At 39.1% G+C, this 19,410-nt stretch overlaps 1 protein-coding gene across 1 annotated transcript in view; it reads left to right on the top strand.

Moving 5' to 3' along the window:
• ANKRD26 (ankyrin repeat domain containing 26) overlaps window positions 1-19,410 on the top strand; it is a gene marked incomplete at both ends in the record, with an annotated part of 54,462 nt that overhangs the window by 8,211 nt on the left and 26,841 nt on the right. The window contains 10 exons of the mRNA XM_079549043.1: window positions 14-47; window positions 128-197; window positions 1,367-1,427; window positions 1,795-2,771; window positions 3,476-3,626; window positions 14,634-14,695; window positions 15,767-15,869; window positions 17,480-17,508; window positions 17,607-17,670; window positions 17,760-17,804. Of these exons, the coding sequence (XP_079405169.1) occupies window positions 14-47; window positions 128-197; window positions 1,367-1,427; window positions 1,795-2,771; window positions 3,476-3,626; window positions 14,634-14,695; window positions 15,767-15,869; window positions 17,480-17,508; window positions 17,607-17,670; window positions 17,760-17,804 (1,596 nt within the window). The remainder of the gene's footprint in view (window positions 1-13; window positions 48-127; window positions 198-1,366; window positions 1,428-1,794; window positions 2,772-3,475; window positions 3,627-14,633; window positions 14,696-15,766; window positions 15,870-17,479; window positions 17,509-17,606; window positions 17,671-17,759; window positions 17,805-19,410) is intronic.

Below are 19,410 nucleotides of genomic sequence, written 5' to 3'. Positions count from 1 at the left end.
TATATTTGAACAGCAATAGATGACTTTTCCCATGGAGACTCAATAAGGTGAGGCTTTTAAAAATACCAAATACTTACTTGAGGAATTATTTGAGAGAACCAGTATTTATTTTGCTTTGTTTTTGAAGTTCTGAAAAAGAGGGCAGTAATGACACTTGGCATACTTCTGAGGAAGAAGAACTGGATTTTACACCCAAGGTACGGTGCCTTTATAAGAGAGTGGTTGTGTAAAATAAGTGATTTGAAGGTAATTTTCTCTGATAGAAAGAAGCTGCTTTTCCAGCCAATTCATTCTTTATTGTCCTAAGAGGAGTCATTTGCCAACATTTCTTCTGCTATGAGTTTTTCCTAAAAACTTGCAGCTTTGGCAGAACATGCAGTAGATTTGTGGTTTGGGGCAAAGGAGCAGTAGATATTAAGATGAACTACCACGTTGTATTAGTTGTTCATTCAGTGAGATTTGCAAATCCTAGGAGTTGATGAGTTAGTAAATAACCTATTCTGTTTTCTTTCTAACTTTGCTATTGTTTCCCCTAATTTATATGATAGAATTCTAACTGATAATGAGAAAGAACATTTATTTATCAAAATCTAGTGAAATTGTTCATTGCCTGATTTGCTTTCCTTCCTCACTAGGTTGCTTGAGTTGTTCAAATAAGTATTTTTTCTTTTTTCCTTCTTCTGTGAGATGGCATTCCATGCTTGTATATAATCTCACACTGCATGATTTTCTTCATTTTTTGAATAGTTGGATTTTACTCTTTATAAGTTCCATGTGCTTATCCTACTGTTATTATGAATGTTCTGAAGGATTGACAATTTCTTTAGTGATATCTGGAGTATTTAGTATGTTGCACTGGGATTCTGCAGTGGTTAGGAATTTTGGTTTGGTAGCTCAGCATGCTCTGTAATGCTGGAGATGCAAAGATGTTCCATTTTCTTGCACTGATTTAAGGGGAATTAATGCATATTTCTAGCATTATTTTGATGTTTGCAGATCTTACGCTAGGTAGAGTTGTATTAACTAATTTAGGAACTTTAATAGATGCTTGAGTTGTGGACACTTACAAGTAGGCAGCCAGACTCTACAATCCCAAGTGTAGTTGTATTTTACCTATGGATTAAAAAACTTTTATTTTATAATTGTTATGCATCTACAGATAGTTGTGAATAGTCACTGACTTGTACGCAAGAGGAATGTTTGTGTAATTAAAATTGAAGGATCTAGCAAGCACCTAAGTCCTCTCAAAAGGGGACAGCCTGGTTGTATTTACTGTTCAAGATTTGATGTAAGTAAGGGATGTGTTGAAAAACAAACAAACAAAAATAGATGAAATAATTCTTTTTAAATGTATTTTTATTTACAGAAGCCACAGAAGCCAAACTTGACAATGTTATTGAATGTTTCCCAGAAGTTCAGCAGTGTAGGTAAGTTATTTGGAAAAGACTTCATGATACAATGACATACAAAAGTAAGCTTGCTAAGTAATCTCATCTGAGTTTTGTTTGTTTGTGTTTGTTTTTCACTTGGCTACAGTAATTGAGGAAAATGGTGTTACAAGAATAGAGCACGTGGTCATTTCAGAGTAAAATAAGTCAGATGATAAAAATGAAGATACTGAGTCCCCTCCTAAGCCTTTGTGTCTTATCTGTCCTTCCCCTATCCTGCCATTACCTGGCTTTTCCATACAGTCCCAGATGACTCCTCTCCTTTGTTTTAAATGGATAAAATGCCTGTTGCTATTTATATAACCCATTTGATTCATATTCCTTTTTCCTTTTCTCATGCTTTAAGGTGGTGGTGATGGTTCTAGAATTAAAAGTCTTAAGTCACAGAAGAAAAGCCTTACACAAAAAAAACCAACAGATGCAAACCTGAACAGAGGAAAATGTGGAAAGTTGTTGAATGAAGATGTCTCAGATTCAAGCAGCCTTGAGGAAGATGAATTGGAGGAAGAGGAGGAAGATGAAAATGATGATGGAGATGACGATGAGGAGTGTGAAGAAGAAGAGGAAGATCTTACTCAAGATGAAAAGGAGGAAGGAGATCTTGAAGATGAAGAAACTCAATCTAATGACGTAATGGAAGAGGAGCAGATAGGTAAAATAGAACCTAAAGAAGAAATTAATCAGAAATTGGGGTATCTTAGTAGTGTTAAGAATGAAGGGGATGCACAGTGTGGAGCTGGAAGTGTCTCCAGTGATTATCTGGAAATATGTAAAAAAATCGATGAAAAGATGGAGGGATCTGTTGACAGTTCTGTGTCTTTTATAGATGGATCTTACAAAAGGTTGCAAGAGAATATAACAGCCATGTCTCCAAAGCGAATGAATAATGAAGTATCTTACGAGTCAGCACCAAAACAACCTATTATTCAAAATGTAAATAATTTGCAACATAAACAAGAAAGCTGCAAGAAGAAAAGCATAATGCAGAAGATATTTCACAGAAATACAGCCTCCTCTTCTGCAGACTCTGAAATGACAGTCTTGAAAAAAGGGATACCTCAGCCCCTCTCAAAAATTGGTGGTGATCTTCAGGAGAAGTTAAGTTTCAGCGATGTCCTCAAAAGTATTAGTAGTTCTTCGTCAACAAGTATAAAGCTTGAAAATCAAAGACTAAGCTCTGTCACGGATGATGAAGATACTGAAGCAGAGCAGTATAAAGAAGTAGATACTAAATTGCATAAAGCACAGAAACAAGAGAGTGAAAACCTGCGTCTAGGTCGGTGTAAGGAAAATCTAAGGACAGCATTTTCCTCAAGCACAAAAGTAAGTGTGGAGGGATGATTCAATTGCAAGGGTTTATGAAGGGCAATAAGAGTAAGTAACACTAAACTTTATTCCTGCTAATGCTTACCATGTATCTACATTTCTATCATCATATTTTGATATTAAAGATATCTTACTTGTAGCCAAAGTAATTTCTGAAATTTAAGAGTAGTATCAGACATTATTTTCAATATTTTCAGTGTGTGATTGCTGAGTTTTTGAAGGAGAAAGACATGAAACTTCATTCTTTGTGGAATCTGTGGACTTTCTACTACATAAAACTGAGAGAATGGATAATTTCTGTTAAAAGTTGCTGCCATTTAGTAGAATTCATGGGGGTAATGACTGCAACTTAGGAAAGGAAAGGAAGTTTTGAATGCCATTGAGGGCAGGAAGCTAGTGAAACTGTGAGCTAAGTAGGCAGAAAGAAGGAATGACTTCTGAATAACATAGGTGAAACTGGAATTAGACTGCCACAAGGAAGTGCTTCTCAGGGGCTTTGCATAACCAGGGATGAAGTTTAGAACATGAGGCATTGCTGTTCCATCGGGCGGATTCCCAGTGAAAAATTGAAGGCCTTTAGAAACCTTGTTGCGCTTTGCTTCATTCTGTTACTGGTGGAAAGTGTGTTCCAAGTTGTTCATGTGTGGTGAAGAAGATACTGGTTTCTGTTCTTCCCAGCTGTTTTTGTCCATCTCTTTTAGGAAGAGTCGGCTAAGTGGGAACTAGAGAAAGAACAGAAGAAGGAAGATGCTGGTGGGAAGCCACAAACTACAGTTTGTGATGATGTGAAAAATTCTGTTTGTAGTAATAAGCATCAAGTCCCCAATGAAGAAGACACTGCTAACAAGAGAGGTGAGTTTAATTAAATATTGATCCTGATTGTTCCTCTGTAAGTATTAATGCTCCGTAAAGGAAGTAAAATGATGATTAGCCTTGAAGATGATGAACTTTCGTGTTACCTGTGTACCCCAGTCTGCAGTGGGAGAGAAGGTTTGCAGCTTTTGTTCCCTTTTAGAGATCACAACTTGTGTTGCTGGATTCCAAATGATCATGTATGAAGCAAGTTGCTTTCTTAATTTTGTTGCTGCGTTCTCCGTGGAGTGATCTGAACAAAACAAGTAGGTAGTGTAGTTGTGTCTTGTGTGTGACAGCAGTGTTTCCCTTTCTGGTAGATAGTACCAGATTGAGAAGCTGTGTTTTTTTCAGGGCTTCAGCAAAGAGCACGCTTGAGTCAAGCTGTGAGAAAACTCTTGCAGTGCATCACCTTGTTCAGTTTTAAAATGTGGGAGGTCTCTTCCATGCTACTCCTTTGTGTGCTGGAGAGCATGAGCGGCTCAGAGAGAGTTGGGTACTTTGGTACTCACCTCAGGGTCTCAGAGCAGGGGAAGATACTATTTCCGTTCTCTGTCTCCAGAGCATAGCTTGCTGCAGTAGATATTTTCAGAGCGTGTGTAGCTGTTGGTCAGATGCTGCAGAGAGAGTCTGGCAGAAGCACTGAGGGTACGTGCTCTTCTCTCTTTGCACATTTTCCCCTAAGCGTGCATTTGGCAAAGCATAGATAGTCAACAGCCAGGCTGGAATCGACAGTTATGGTTTTCCGGAGTGGACACCATCACTACTGCGTGGCTCATTCCTGCACATTTTGCACGCGTTTCTGTGTGGGTGCATCCTGAGTTTGTTTTACGTTTCATGTTATTTACACTTACAATTCTGTGATTCTGTGATACGCAGTGGAGTAGCTTAGATTGGAGAAATGAATGTGGTCTTTTCTGGACAGGAGTTAGGTGAGAAGAGATTAAACTGTTAAGTGATAAGACGGAAAGTGCTTGCAGTTGTCTGGGCCAAGTGTTGGAACTGTGAGCTCCATTTTTCCATTTTCAAATGTCAGTCCTTAAGTGTCTGCCTTCTCAGAAGGTGCAGGGTAATGAGTCTTAGTCAGGTGTTGCATTTGCCTACAGCAGTCAGGGGAGATGTTGCTTGATAGCGCTAAGCAAGGAGCCGTGTGTGTTGGCAGTTTCCTCTTAGTGTGAGGGTATTTTGCATCTTGCTTTTATGGTATGTCTTGTACAGTGGAAAGTGATGGTAAATGCCAGATGATGGAGGTGTAGGCTAGAGGGAAGATGACTCAAGCTCTGCGTGTGCCGAAACTGAAGCACGCTGGAGCTTCTTCCTGAGCATTGTCTGAACATGAGGGACATAGCCATGTCAGCTGTCATTCTTAGGCATCTTTTGCTGGAAAAGAGATAAAGAGGAGTAAAGAGAGTATGTGTCTATGATGTGTCTGGCTGTGAAGTTGTCCTTGAATGTAACTCATTTCTTGATTTGTCCTGTGCTGTGGAATTGTTACTCGTCTTTCAGATCCTGTGTTTGACTGACGGAGGATAAAAGTGGAGTGCAGTAAATTCTCAGTGTCTCTCTTTGTCCGTTCTTTGTAGGTGCCCTGCCAGTAGCAGGACCAGAGCAAGAGGAAGAGTCTGATTCTCCCTGGGATTCTGAGGTACTTTCTGTGAAACGTGCATCTCCCCCGACTGGGGGAAAGTCGTATGAAAACTATGTGTGAGCTTGCCTTCAAATTCAGAGCCCTGCCCTCTATGTGGTTTATTTACCTCAGTTGCTGCTGCTCTATGTCCGTAACTGGGGATCCTTGAAGTACTTCGAGTGTAGGTTCTGTGTTCCGTTAGGTCGGGCTCCTTACAGGGGGCTCCTGGCTGCTGGCTTTTGAGTTGGGTTTTCTAGCTCATACAGCAGCACAGTTTATTGCTGCTTAAAAACGTAGGAGCTTCTCAAGGAGGCTTGTGTGAGAAGTAGTTTTCTTCCACTGTACGGCTCTGTTCTGCTGATCCAGTCAGAGTTAAATGGATGCCCCTAGGGCGAGCAACCTAGACATTTAGATTCTTCTGTACAGAACCTCTGTCTTCTGTAGGTAGACTTAATCCATTTTTCAAACTTGTGTTCAACACAGACACCAAGTGTGCTGGCTGTGTTTATCCATTCTGCCTGATGCTTCACAAGATGAGAGTGAGCAGGGTCTGTAGCTAATTCCCCTCTAGCTTTTGTTGTGAGGGGAAAAAGACTCATTCCCCACCCCTTTCTTAGAAATACAAGATTTTCAAGGTAACCTGACTCTCAGTTAGCTTTGCCTTGTTAGCCTTTAATCAAAGCAAATCGTGTTTGTTTGTTTGTTTTTTGCATCGTAGTGATGCATTCCCTTACCCCTGTGCCCCAGGAACACAAGCTCACATTGGAATGTCAGGCACAAATTTGCTGCAAATGTTGGATGGACACAGAGCTGCAGCTACTTCTCTGCAATCAACATCTTGATTTCCCATGTTAATTTCTTTTGTGGCTATCCGGTTTGCCAGCCTTTATCCACATTACAGAATAGTTCAGATGAGTTGTGAGGATTTTTTTGCCCTTTTATTAGAGATACATAAACATTTCATTCATTTGATTAATTTCTTTTATTTCTATTCTGTTTATTGTGTGAGACATAAACCTTTCATACATTTGATTAAAAAAAAAAAAAAAAATTGTACCAGTTCTCATGCATGTGTTCTGTATTGTACAGACGTATTCTGGAAGTCCAGGGAAAGTATCACCTGTTGTGGTGCTCCCACCTGCAGTTGAACGCGGAATATGCTTGCAGAGTATTTCAAGGAAGCACAACAATGGTAACTTTCTCATAGATTGGATTTGTCTCTGTTTACAGACAAGTGAACTTTTTCTAGTGTTTTCTGTAGGAGCCCTGTTGTGCTGTGGTTATGTGCTACAGCAATGAAGAAGTGCTTGGCTATTGTTAATTAACACCAGCTAACTCTTCACTTGCTGGCCTGTTTGATTAGTCAAGGAAGTTCTTGTGTTCATTATGTGTGTTTTTTTGGACGTGTATGTTATTTGGTTTTTTTTTGCTTTAACTTGTTGCTTAATGTGGTAAGAGTGGTATCTGGTTTAAGATTTACCTGTCTTTGGATTCAGACATTCCTGGATAATCAGCCGAAGAAAAATATCATCTGGTTAAGCTTTTTTTTTTTTTTTCTTTTTTCCGTAGCTTTATTTTTTATAGGTTTCTGTTGTGCTTTGAGTAGGAACTAAAATGTGAGGACAAATTTAGGTTTCGTTGCTGAGGGTTTCTGCCTGCAGGTTGTGGCATTTGCCTTATGACCATCCTGATTGAGCAGGGGAGTTTTGCTATTGGAATAAAGCTTTTATCTTTTTAAAAATGATTTGGAAATCCAGCTTATAGTATGCGTATAATGATTTGGAAATCCAGCTTATAGTATGGGTATAATGACCAAAAAGGCTAATCCAAATTCAGTTTAGTAAGATGGAACGAGATCTTTTTTTCAAGCTTCTGGGAGCTCTAGATCAACTTATTGTCATGGAAGTCTGCTTCATATGATTCTGTTAAGTTTGAAATCAATATGGAAAGGGGGAAGAGCTGATTGTGGTAATCTTTCTAAGGTATTTCCATGTTACTTCAGTACACTATGTGTACTAAAATCAAATCTTGATGGTTTTTTATTACTATTTTTTTAATGTGAGACTTCTTCTGTGGAACCATTCCTAGAAGCATTTTCTATACTTGTTTCAGAGGACTCAAACTATAAGATGACTGCAGCACAGAATGCAAGAAATACATGGGCAGTAGGTTGTGAGAGTTTGGAAATAAAATTGGACACTAAACTTCAAAAATATTTGGAATAATGCACATGTGCATTACAACCAAACAAAATTTGTATCATTTATTTCCCTGCAAGCTAAACCAGAGTGATCAGTTGAGAACCAGCTTAGTTTTACCTCATTGAATGACATTTGTATGAGATTTTTGTGTCTGTACCCTTGCTCTCTGTAAAGCTGTTAATGAGAAAGCAGCCTCAACATTGAGCACTAGTGGGATAGAAGTAGTCCTAGTGCTGCTAGGATTCTTTTATGATTGTTCATAGAGCTTTCTGCACTAATTAATCCTTTTAGAAAGCAGAATTCAGCTTCCAAAAAGAATAAAATATTTTAACCTTGTTTTGTTAACGGGCATGGCTTCATGCTTCACAGGGATTGTTGTCATTCTGTGATTTAACATTTTTAATAATAGATGCATGATGGGAGTTACTCTGCATTTCTTGCATACTGCTGTGAATTCTCTGTAATAAGATAATTGAATATTAGCTGTTGCAGTCTCAATGAAGTAAAGCATCCAGCCAACAATTGCAGAACCTACTGATGTTGTACAGAGTAAAAGGTATCTTCAATTAAATAAAATAGTGCTTTCATTTTTCACCTCCAGGCTTTTCAGAGAAATCCGGTGATTTGCAGGTAAATGATTTTCATTTCAGTCTACTTGTCCTGCTTGCTAAAGAATATGTAGTTACTTTGAATTTATCTTCTTTTGTTCATTGGATTGTCTTTCATAGTTGAAGGTTTCTGCAGTTTTAGAGAGGAATGAAACACCTTCAAAAAAAGAAAGGAGGAAATCAGGTAATGGTGACTTTGGTATTTCGAGTTTAACTTCAGAATCTTTCTGGATAAGCACATTTAATTAAGCATTTGATTCATTTGTTTTGCAGATCTACAGGAGGAATTGAGTTTAGAAGATGTAGACAATATTGAAGGTATTTTTAAAAGGTTTTTTTTTGTCATGTTCCTTTGTGGGCGCACACATTATACTTGTAAATTCCTACTATTAATGTTTGCTATGTTATTTCAGCGTAAGATTTAATGAAATATGCCTCCATCTGTGAATGCTTTTTCCTCTAGTCCTCTATTCAGTGCTTGTAAAAACCTTTCTACAGCATAAGCTTCTTCCATCTGCTATCATCACCCCTTGTCAGGCAGTCTTCAAATTTACTTTTCTTCCTGTTTCTGAATATACCAGTTTCTAGAGGAGCAATAGGAAGTATGTCCTATGTCTGGTTCCAGGCAAGGGATCTGCAAACTGAGCTGTCCAGGAACTGCAGGTGGGACAGTAAGAGTGATTGCAGGCTTATGCTGTACTTAGCATGAGTGATTATTCACCTGACTTTTCTCTACCTCTCTGACAGTCGTTTTAAAACATATAATATATATTCTCTCATTTTGGTGAAACTGACCACTGAATTTAGAGCTAGGGGAAGAATGTAGGGAAGAAAGTTTAAGTGGGAGGTGATGAGTGGAAGTATGTTGACAGGAATTCCTTTTTGTTGCGAAACAAGGATAAAAGTGAAGCAGCTAGATCATACACTATATATATATGGGAGAGAGGATATATAACCTTAATGGGTTTTTAGTTTCTTCATTCTGATGTGTATGAATTTAAGTGTTTGTTAGCAAGATGCAAAACAGTTCCCTATTCAGGTCTTAGAATTTCTACAATGAGCCCCTGAAAATACAAATCAGATGAAAACCTATATAAGCAAGCATATGAAGTAGATGATTAGAAAAAATTCAGAAAACTATTACAACTTCAAAGTATGGAATGGAAATTGTTCCAAGCTGTTTGACATTCTTGTCTTAGGAAAAAAGGTACTGTTTCTTTTGACAACAATAGAGGTTAAACTTGACTCCTGAAAAAATGTATGTGTGTGTGTATTTGCAATGCATAAAGAAAAGGAGGTTCTCTTCTGCAGTGATAGTATTTCTGTAAGATGCAGTAAGGATTGTTAGAATCATAGAATTATGGAATTGGACTGAAAAGGACCTTTAAAGATCACGTAGTTCCAACCTCGCTGCTGTGGGTAACCTGTACCAGTGCCTTGCCACCCTCATCAAGAATTTATTCCTTATCTAAACTGTCTTTCAGTTTAAAACTGTTACTCTTTGCGCTATCACTACAGGCCATAGTAAAAAGTCTTCCTTCGTCTTTCTTATAAGCCCCATTAATTATTGAAAGGCCATAATATGGTCTCTGCAAAGTCTTTTATTTTCCAACACTGTCAGCTTTTCTTCATAGAAAAAGTGTTCCAGTTCTCAAATTATTCTTTGTGACCCTCCTCTGGACCTGCTCTATCCGGAGATTTTTGTGCTGGGAGCCCCAGAGCTGAACTCAGTACTCCTGGTAGGGTTTTGGAAGAGTGGAGTAGGAAGGGGACAGTCATCTCTGTTGGCCTGCTGGCCGTGCAGTGCCTCTTTTGTGGCCCCGGGTGCAATTGGCTTTCTGGACTGCAAGCATGCATTGGCAGCTTGTATCTAAGTTTTCATCCAACATTATCCCCAAGTCCTTTTCCACAGGACTGCTCTCTGTCTGTTCATTGCCCAGTCTGAGCTGATGATTGCCCAATGCAGGTGCAGGACTTTGCACTTGGCCTTGTTGAACGTCATGAGGCCTGTTTCTCTAGGCAGTCATTGTCCTTCTGAATGTCATCTCTTTTCACTAACATATCAGCTACACCACTTGGCACCACTTCCTTATGTACTAAACAATCCATCCATCATATTTCTCCAGTTTGGAGAGACAAGTATGTTATTTGAGCCAATGCAAAAAGTCTTAAATCAAGGTAGCTAACATCAGTTGCTGTTTCTTAATCTGTCACTGCAGTCACTCCATAATAGAAGGTTGGTTGGATCCTGGGAAGTACCTCCTTTTTTACCCTTTTTAAAAACAAGTGTGATGTTCCCCTTTTTACGGTCACTGAGGGTTTCACCTGACTGCCACAACTCTTTAAATATGGTGGATAGTGATTTGGCAACCTCATTTATCCACGATCTCGGAGGTCTTTTCCAATCTTTCTGATTCTATGATTCTGTGAGTCTTAGTTTTGTCTGTTTTATGCAGTAATGTGAAATGTAGTCCAATAATGGTCCAGGATGTTATAACATTGTAAAGTTGGGTAGGAAAATCAATCTTCTCGTAGCTCATACTATGTCAGCATAGCGTTTCATATATTTTCTGTTAATCCTTCCTTGTCTCTTTTTTTTTTTCTCTCCATCTATGTGTTATCTTGAAGATCAGGTATTAAGAAGTATATGTGAAAGTTTCTCTGACTTTTGGGTTTGGGTTTCAGCAAGCTGTATCTTTCTGCAGAGCATTGTGACTCCTGTGGTACATGTATTTCTAACTCTAAAAGGGTTAAATGAGACTCTTCTTCATACAAAATAAGGAGCAGTGAAAATAGCTAGAGGAATCTAGCCAGTTACAGTATAGCATACAGTGTGTCATTGTATATAAATATACTTCTACATATACATAAACCATTTGAGATCATTAAAGGTGTATTTGTGACCACTTGTACTGATTTTCATCAAACTTGTGCGTGAAAGGGAAAATGCCTCGAGAGAGGGTAGTTCACAGAGATGCATCTTTAAACTGTGTTATATTATCTTCAAATCATAAATCATACACTTGAGAGATTGTGTTAGTTTGTGTTATTTTCTCATAAATGCAACGACTCAGAATGTACTGTAGGTATAAATAAGTCGTAATAAGTCATGTTCATTATAAAGAAGGAATTTCTTCACTGTAGGTGAGGGCTCAGAACATATCTTTCATGTGTCATCAGCTGAAAAAGAGACGGTCAAGGATGCCATTGAAAACTGTGGAAGGCAGGTATGTGAAAGCAAATATTATATCTGAATTGGTAAACTGTATTATGTGTTAATGTATAAGAAAGCTTACCAGTCAGTAAATGGTTCTGAGAAAAGAGTCTTGTACGTGAAGTTTGTATCATTTGAAGTTAGATACTATCTTCTTATGGTTGTGTAAAATGCTTGCCGTTGTGATGGATACTTGACATTGTCCTGCTATGTTTCCAGCTGGTTTGCTTAAACATTGACCTCTGTTTGTGTGCAATGCTGATAAAAAGTGCAGTCATGTGGTGGGTTTTTTTTCCTATGCAAAATACATACTCAATTAGGAGCAAGATTTTTCTATCATGTGATTATTTATTTGACAAAACATGCCAGATTTTCCTCTTTGTAAGAGAAAGATTAAGCAAAAACTTGAAATATGATGATCTGTCAATGCATTCTCTGCCTCTGCAAAATATATCCTTGTCTGATCAAGTTAATAAGTGTTTGAAAATGTATTTTTTGGAGGCCGTTGTAGAGGAATATAAACCAGGTATCCTGTTTGTACTGGGCATACAGGACTGCGTAGGAGTCTCCAGTGAGCGTCTGGAGTCTTCTGTAATACCTCAAGGGACAGTGGAGTAAGAAATAATATCCATCATACATCCAAGGCACCATGGAAGAGGGATGTGATTAATTTCAGCAGATAGAGAACAGGACTTAAGTGTTGGAAGGTGATAGCAGATGTGCAGAGTGAATGGAGCTTGGGAGTGGAGTGGCTGAGAGAGGTGGTGACTGAGATACTCCTCTGCATTGTGAAAGATTTTTGTGGAGTTAAGATGTGGAAGGAGAAAAGGGCCTGTATACCCAGAGTAAGAAGATCAGTGGTTGTGGTCCCTTGGGACGCCAAGGTGGCAGGCCTTATTCAGAAGGGAACACAAACCAAGGATAATGTTGCAGGGACTGAGGCACACAGTACAAGCAGTCAGCACCAGAGAGGAGCCAGAGATATGAGGAGGCTCGGTAGTTTTGATAGATGTCTTGGTTCTTGATTTTGGGCTGAGGGAAGCAATGAACAGGTTTTCCTAGTAAATATTTGTCTTGGGAGCTTGGAATGTAATTTAATAATTTTGACTCTGGGGAGCATAAATGATTATCCACATTACAGAATAGTTCAGATGAGTTGTGAGGATTTTTTTGCCCTTTTATTAGAGATACATAAACCTTTCATTCATTTGATTAATTTCTGTTAAAAGTTGCTGCCATTTAGTAGAATTCATGGGGGTAATGACTGCAACTTAGGAAAGGAAAGGAAGTTTTGAATGCCATTGAGGGCAGGAAGCTAGTGAAACTGTGAGCTAAGTAGGCAGAAAGAAGGAATGACTTCTGAATAACATAGGTGAAACTGGAATTAGACTGCCACAAGGAAGTGCTTCTCAGGGGCTTTGCATAACCAGAGATGAAGTTTAGAACATGAGGCATTGCTGTTCCATCGGGCGGATTCCCAGTGAAAAATTGAAGGCCTTTAGAAACCTTGTTGCGCTTTGCTTCATTCTGTTACTGGTGGAAAGTGTGTTCCAAGTTGTTCATGTGTGGTGAAGAAGATACTGGTTTCTGTTCTTCCCAGCTGTTTTTGTCCATCTCTTTTAGGAAGAGTCGGCTAAGTGGGAACTAGAGAAAGAACAGAAGAAGGAAGATGCTGGTTGGAAGCCACAAACTACAGTTTGTGATGATGTGAAAAATTCTGTTTGTAGTAATAAGCATCAAGTCCCCAATGAAGAAGACACTGCTAACAAGAGAGGTGAGTTTAATTAAATATTGATCCTGATTGTTCCTCTGTAAGTATTAATGCTCCGTAAAGGAAGTAAAATGATGATTAGCCTTGAAGATGATGAACTTTCGTGTTACCTGTGTACCCCAGTCTGCAGTGGGAGAGAAGGTTTGCAGCTTTTGTTCCCTTTTAGAGATCACAACTTGTGTTGCTGGATTCCAAATGATCATGTATGAAGCAAGTTGCTTTCTTAATTTTGTTGCTGCGTTCTCCGTGGAGTGATCTGAACAAAACAAGTAGGTAGTGTAGTTGTGTCTTGTGTGTGACAGCAGTGTTTCCCTTTCTGGTAGATAGTACCAGATTGAGAAGCTGTGTTTTTTTCAGGGCTTCAGCAAAGAGCACGCTTGAGTCAAGCTGTGAGAAAACTCTTGCAGTGCATCACCTTGTTCAGTTTTAAAATGTGGGAGGTCTCTTCCATGCTACTCCTTTGTGTGCTGGAGAGCATGAGCGGCTCAGAGAGAGTTGGGTACTTTGGTACTCACCTCAGGGTCTCAGAGCAGGGGAAGATACTATTTCCGTTCTCTGTCTCCAGAGCATAGCTTGCTGCAGTAGATATTTTCAGAGCGTGTGTAGCTGTTGGTCAGATGCTGCAGAGAGAGTCTGGCAGAAGCACTGAGGGTACGTGCTCTTCTCTCTTTGCACATTTTCCCCTAAGCGTGCATTTGGCAAAGCATAGATAGTCAACAGCCAGGCTGGAATCGACAGTTATGGTTTTCCGGAGTGGACACCATCACTACTGCGTGGCTCATTCCTGCACATTTTGCACGCGTTTCTGTGTGGGTGCATCCTGAGTTTGTTTTACGTTTCATGTTATTTACACTTACAATTCTGTGATTCTGTGATACGCAGTGGAGTAGCTTAGATTGGAGAAATGAATGTGGTCTTTTCTGGACAGGAGTTAGGTGAGAAGAGATTAAACTGTTAAGTGATAAGACGGAAAGTGCTTGCAGTTGTCTGGGCCAAGTGTTGGAACTGTGAGCTCCATTTTTCCATTTTCAAATGTCAGTCCTTAAGTGTCTGCCTTCTCAGAAGGTGCAGGGTAATGAGTCTTAGTCAGGTGTTGCATTTGCCTACAGCAGTCAGGGGAGATGTTGCTTGATAGCGCTAAGCAAGGAGCCGTGTGTGTTGGCAGTTTCCTCTTAGTGTGAGGGTATTTTGCATCTTGCTTTTATGGTATGTCTTGTACAGTGGAAAGTGATGGTAAATGCCAGATGATGGAGGTGTAGGCTAGAGGGAAGATGACTCAAGCTCTGCGTGTGCCGAAACTGAAGCACGCTGGAGCTTCTTCCTGAGCATTGTCTGAACATGAGGGACATAGCCATGTCAGCTGTCATTCTTAGGCATCTTTTGCTGGAAAAGAGATAAAGAGGAGTAAAGAGAGTATGTGTCTATGATGTGTCTGGCTGTGAAGTTGTCCTTGAATGTAACTCATTTCTTGATTTGTCCTGTGCTGTGGAATTGTTACTCGTCTTTCAGATCCTGTGTTTGACTGACGGAGGATAAAAGTGGAGTGCAGTAAATTCTCAGTGTCTCTCTTTGTCCGTTCTTTGTAGGTGCCCTGCCAGTAGCAGGACCAGAGCAAGAGGAAGAGTCTGATTCTCCCTGGGATTCTGAGGTACTTTCTGTGAAACGTGCATCTCCCCCGACTGGGGGAAAGTCGTATGAAAACTATGTGTGAGCTTGCCTTCAAATTCAGAGCCCTGCCCTCTATGTGGTTTATTTACCTCAGTTGCTGCTGCTCTATGTCCGTAACTGGGGATCCTTGAAGTACTTCGAGTGTAGGTTCTGTGTTCCGTTAGGTCGGGCTCCTTACAGGGGGCTCCTGGCTGCTGGCTTTTGAGTTGGGTTTTCTAGCTCATACAGCAGCACAGTTTATTGCTGCTTAAAAACGTAGGAGCTTCTCAAGGAGGCTTGTGTGAGAAGTAGTTTTCTTCCACTGTACGGCTCTGTTCTGCTGATCCAGTCAGAGTTAAATGGATGCCCCTAGGGCGAGCAACCTAGACATTTAGATTCTTCTGTACAGAACCTCTGTCTTCTGTAGGTAGACTTAATCCATTTTTCAAACTTGTGTTCAACACAGACACCAAGTGTGCTGGCTGTGTTTATCCATTCTGCCTGATGCTTCACAAGATGAGAGTGAGCAGGGTCTGTAGCTAATTCCCCTCTAGCTTTTGTTGTGAGGGGAAAAAGACTCATTCCCCACCCCTTTCTTAGAAATACAAGATTTTCAAGGTAACCTGACTCTCAGTTAGCTTTGCCTTGTTAGCCTTTAATCAAAGCAAATCGTGTTTGTTTGTTTGTTTTTTGCATCGTAGTGATGCATTCCCTTACCCCTGTGCCCCAGGAACACAAGCTCACATTGGAATGTCAGGCACAAATTTGCTGCAAATGTTGGATGGACACAGAGCTGCAGCTACTTCTCTGCAATCAACATCTTGATTTCCCATGTTAATTTCTTTTGTGGCTATCCGGTTTGCCAGCCTTTATCCACATTACAGAATAGTTCAGATGAGTTGTGAGGATTTTTTTGCCCTTTTATTAGAGATACATAAACATTTCATTCATTTGATTAATTTCTTTTATTTCTATTCTGTTTATTGTGTGAGACATAAACCTTTCATACATTTGATTAAAAAAAAAAAAAAAAATTGTACCAGTTCTCATGCATGTGTTCTGTATTGTACAGACGTATTCTGGAAGTCCAGGGAAAGTATCACCTGTTGTGGTGCTCCCACCTGCAGTTGAACGCGGAATATGCTTGCAGAGTATTTCAAGGAAGCACAACAATGGTAACTTTCTCATAGATTGGATTTGTCTCTGTTTACAGACAAGTGAACTTTTTCTAGTGTTTTCTGTAGGAGCCCTGTTGTGCTGTGGTTATGTGCTACAGCAATGAAGAAGTGCTTGGCTATTGTTAATTAACACCAGCTAACTCTTCACTTGCTGGCCTGTTTGATTAGTCAAGGAAGTTCTTGTGTTCATTATGTGTGTTTTTTTGGACGTGTATGTTATTTGGTTTTTTTTTGCTTTAACTTGTTGCTTAATGTGGTAAGAGTGGTATCTGGTTTAAGATTTACCTGTCTTTGGATTCAGACATTCCTGGATAATCAGCCGAAGAAAAATATCATCTGGTTAAGCTTTTTTTTTTTTTTTCTTTTTTCCGTAGCTTTATTTTTTATAGGTTTCTGTTGTGCTTTGAGTAGGAACTAAAATGTGAGGACAAATTTAGGTTTCGTTGCTGAGGGTTTCTGCCTGCAGGTTGTGGCATTTGCCTTATGACCATCCTGATTGAGCAGGGGAGTTTTGCTATTGGAATAAAGCTTTTATCTTTTTAAAAATGATTTGGAAATCCAGCTTATAGTATGCGTATAATGATTTGGAAATCCAGCTTATAGTATGGGTATAATGACCAAAAAGGCTAATCCAAATTCAGTTTAGTAAGATGGAACGAGATCTTTTTTTCAAGCTTCTGGGAGCTCTAGATCAACTTATTGTCATGGAAGTCTGCTTCATATGATTCTGTTAAGTTTGAAATCAATATGGAAAGGGGGAAGAGCTGATTGTGGTAATCTTTCTAAGGTATTTCCATGTTACTTCAGTACACTATGTGTACTAAAATCAAATCTTGATGGTTTTTTATTACTATTTTTTTAATGTGAGACTTCTTCTGTGGAACCATTCCTAGAAGCATTTTCTATACTTGTTTCAGAGGACTCAAACTATAAGATGACTGCAGCACAGAATGCAAGAAATACATGGGCAGTAGGTTGTGAGAGTTTGGAAATAAAATTGGACACTAAACTTCAAAAATATTTGGAATAATGCACATGTGCATTACAACCAAACAAAATTTGTATCATTTATTTCCCTGCAAGCTAAACCAGAGTGATCAGTTGAGAACCAGCTTAGTTTTACCTCATTGAATGACATTTGTATGAGATTTTTGTGTCTGTACCCTTGCTCTCTGTAAAGCTGTTAATGAGAAAGCAGCCTCAACATTGAGCACTAGTGGGATAGAAGTAGTCCTAGTGCTGCTAGGATTCTTTTATGATTGTTCATAGAGCTTTCTGCACTAATTAATCCTTTTAGAAAGCAGAATTCAGCTTCCAAAAAGAATAAAATATTTTAACCTTGTTTTGTTAACAGGCATGGCTTCATGCTTCACAGGGATTGTTGTCATTCTGTGATTTAACATTTTTAATAATAGATGCATGATGGGAGTTACTCTGCATTTCTTGCATACTGCTGTGAATTCTCTGTAATAAGATAATTGAATATTAGCTGTTGCAGTCTCAATGAAGTAAAGCATCCAGCCAACAATTGCAGAACCTACTGATGTTGTACAGAGTAAAAGGTATCTTCAATTAAATAAAATAGTGCTTTCATTTTTCACCTCCAGGCTTTTCAGAGAAATCCGGTGATTTGCAGGTAAATGATTTTCATTTCAGTCTACTTGTCCTGCTTGCTAAAGAATATGTAGTTACTTTGAATTTATCTTCTTTTGTTCATTGGATTGTCTTTCATAGTTGAAGGTTTCTGCAGTTTTAGAGAGGAATGAAACACCTTCAAAAAAAGAAAGGAGGAAATCAGGTAATGGTGACTTTGGTATTTCGAGTTTAACTTCAGAATCTTTCTGGATAAGCACATTTAATTAAGCATTTGATTCATTTGTTTTGCAGATCTACAGGAGGAATTGAGTTTAGAAGATGTAGACAATATTGAAGGTATTTTTAAAAGGTTTTTTTTTGTCATGTTCCTTTGTGGGCGCACACATTATACTTGTAAATTCCTACTATTAATGTTTGCTATGTTATTTCAGCGTAAGATTTAATGAAATATGCCTCCATCTGTGAATGCTTTTTCCTCTAGTCCTCTATTCAGTGCTTGTAAAAACCTTTCTACAGCATAAGCTTCTTCCATCTGCTATCATCACCCCTTGTCAGGCAGTCTTCAAATTTACTTTTCTTCCTGTTTCTGAATATACCAGTTTCTAGAGGAGCAATAGGAAGTATGTCCTATGTCTGGTTCCAGGCAAGGGATCTGCAAACTGAGCTGTCCAGGAACTGCAGGTGGGACAGTAAGAGTGATTGCAGGCTTATGCTGTACTTAGCATGAGTGATTATTCACCTGACTTTTCTCTACCTCTCTGACAGTCGTTTTAAAACATATAATATATATTCTCTCATTTTGGTGAAACTGACCACTGAATTTAGAGCTAGGGGAAGAATGTAGGGAAGAAAGTTTAAGTGGGAGGTGATGAGTGGAAGTATGTTGACAGGAATTCCTTTTTGTTGGGAAACAAGGATAAAAGTGAAGCAGCTAGATCATACACTATATATATATGGGAGAGAGGATATATAACCTTAATGGGTTTTTAGTTTCTTCATTCTGATGTGTATGAATTTAAGTGTTTGTTAGCAAGATGCAAAACAGTTCCCTATTCAGGTCTTAGAATTTCTACAATGAGCCCCTGAAAATACAAATCAGATGAAAACCTATATAAGCAAGCATATGAAGTAGATGATTAGAAAAAATTCAGAAAACTATTACAACTTCAAAGTATGGAATGGAAATTGTTCCAAGCTGTTTGACATTCTTGTCTTAGGAAAAAAGGTACTGTTTCTTTTGACAACAATAGAGGTTAAACTTGACTCCTGAAAAAATGTATGTGTGTGTGTATTTGCAATGCATAAAGAAAAGGAGGTTCTCTTCTGCAGTGATAGTATTTCTGTAAGATGCAGTAAGGATTGTTAGAATCATAGAATTATGGAATTGGACTGAAAAGGACCTTTAAAGATCACGTAGTTCCAACCTCGCTGCTGTGGGTAACCTGTACCAGTGCCTTGCCACCCTCATCAAGAATTTATTCCTTATCTAAACTGTCTTTCAGTTTAAAACTGTTACTCTTTGCGCTATCACTACAGGCCATAGTAAAAAGTCTTCCTTCGTCTTTCTTATAAGCCCCATTAATTATTGAAAGGCCATAATATGGTCTCTGCAAAGTCTTTTATTTTCCAACACTGTCAGCTTTTCTTCATAGAAAAAGTGTTCCAGTTCTCAAATTATTCTTTGTGACCCTCCTCTGGACCTGCTCTATCCGGAGATTTTTGTGCTGGGAGCCCCAGAGCTGAACTCAGTACTCCTGGTAGGGTTTTGGAAGAGTGGAGTAGGAAGGGGACAGTCATCTCTGTTGGCCTGCTGGCCGTGCAGTGCCTCTTTTGTGGCCCCGGGTGCAATTGGCTTTCTGGACTGCAAGCATGCATTGGCAGCTTGTATCTAAGTTTTCATCCAACATTATCCCCAAGTCCTTTTCCACAGGACTGCTCTCTG

This window comes from Tetrao urogallus (genome assembly GCF_951394365.1).
Source record: "Tetrao urogallus genome assembly, chromosome: 1".
NCBI lineage: Eukaryota > Metazoa > Chordata > Aves > Galliformes > Phasianidae > Tetrao > Tetrao urogallus.
This window is presented reverse-complemented; position numbering and strand designations above follow the sequence as displayed.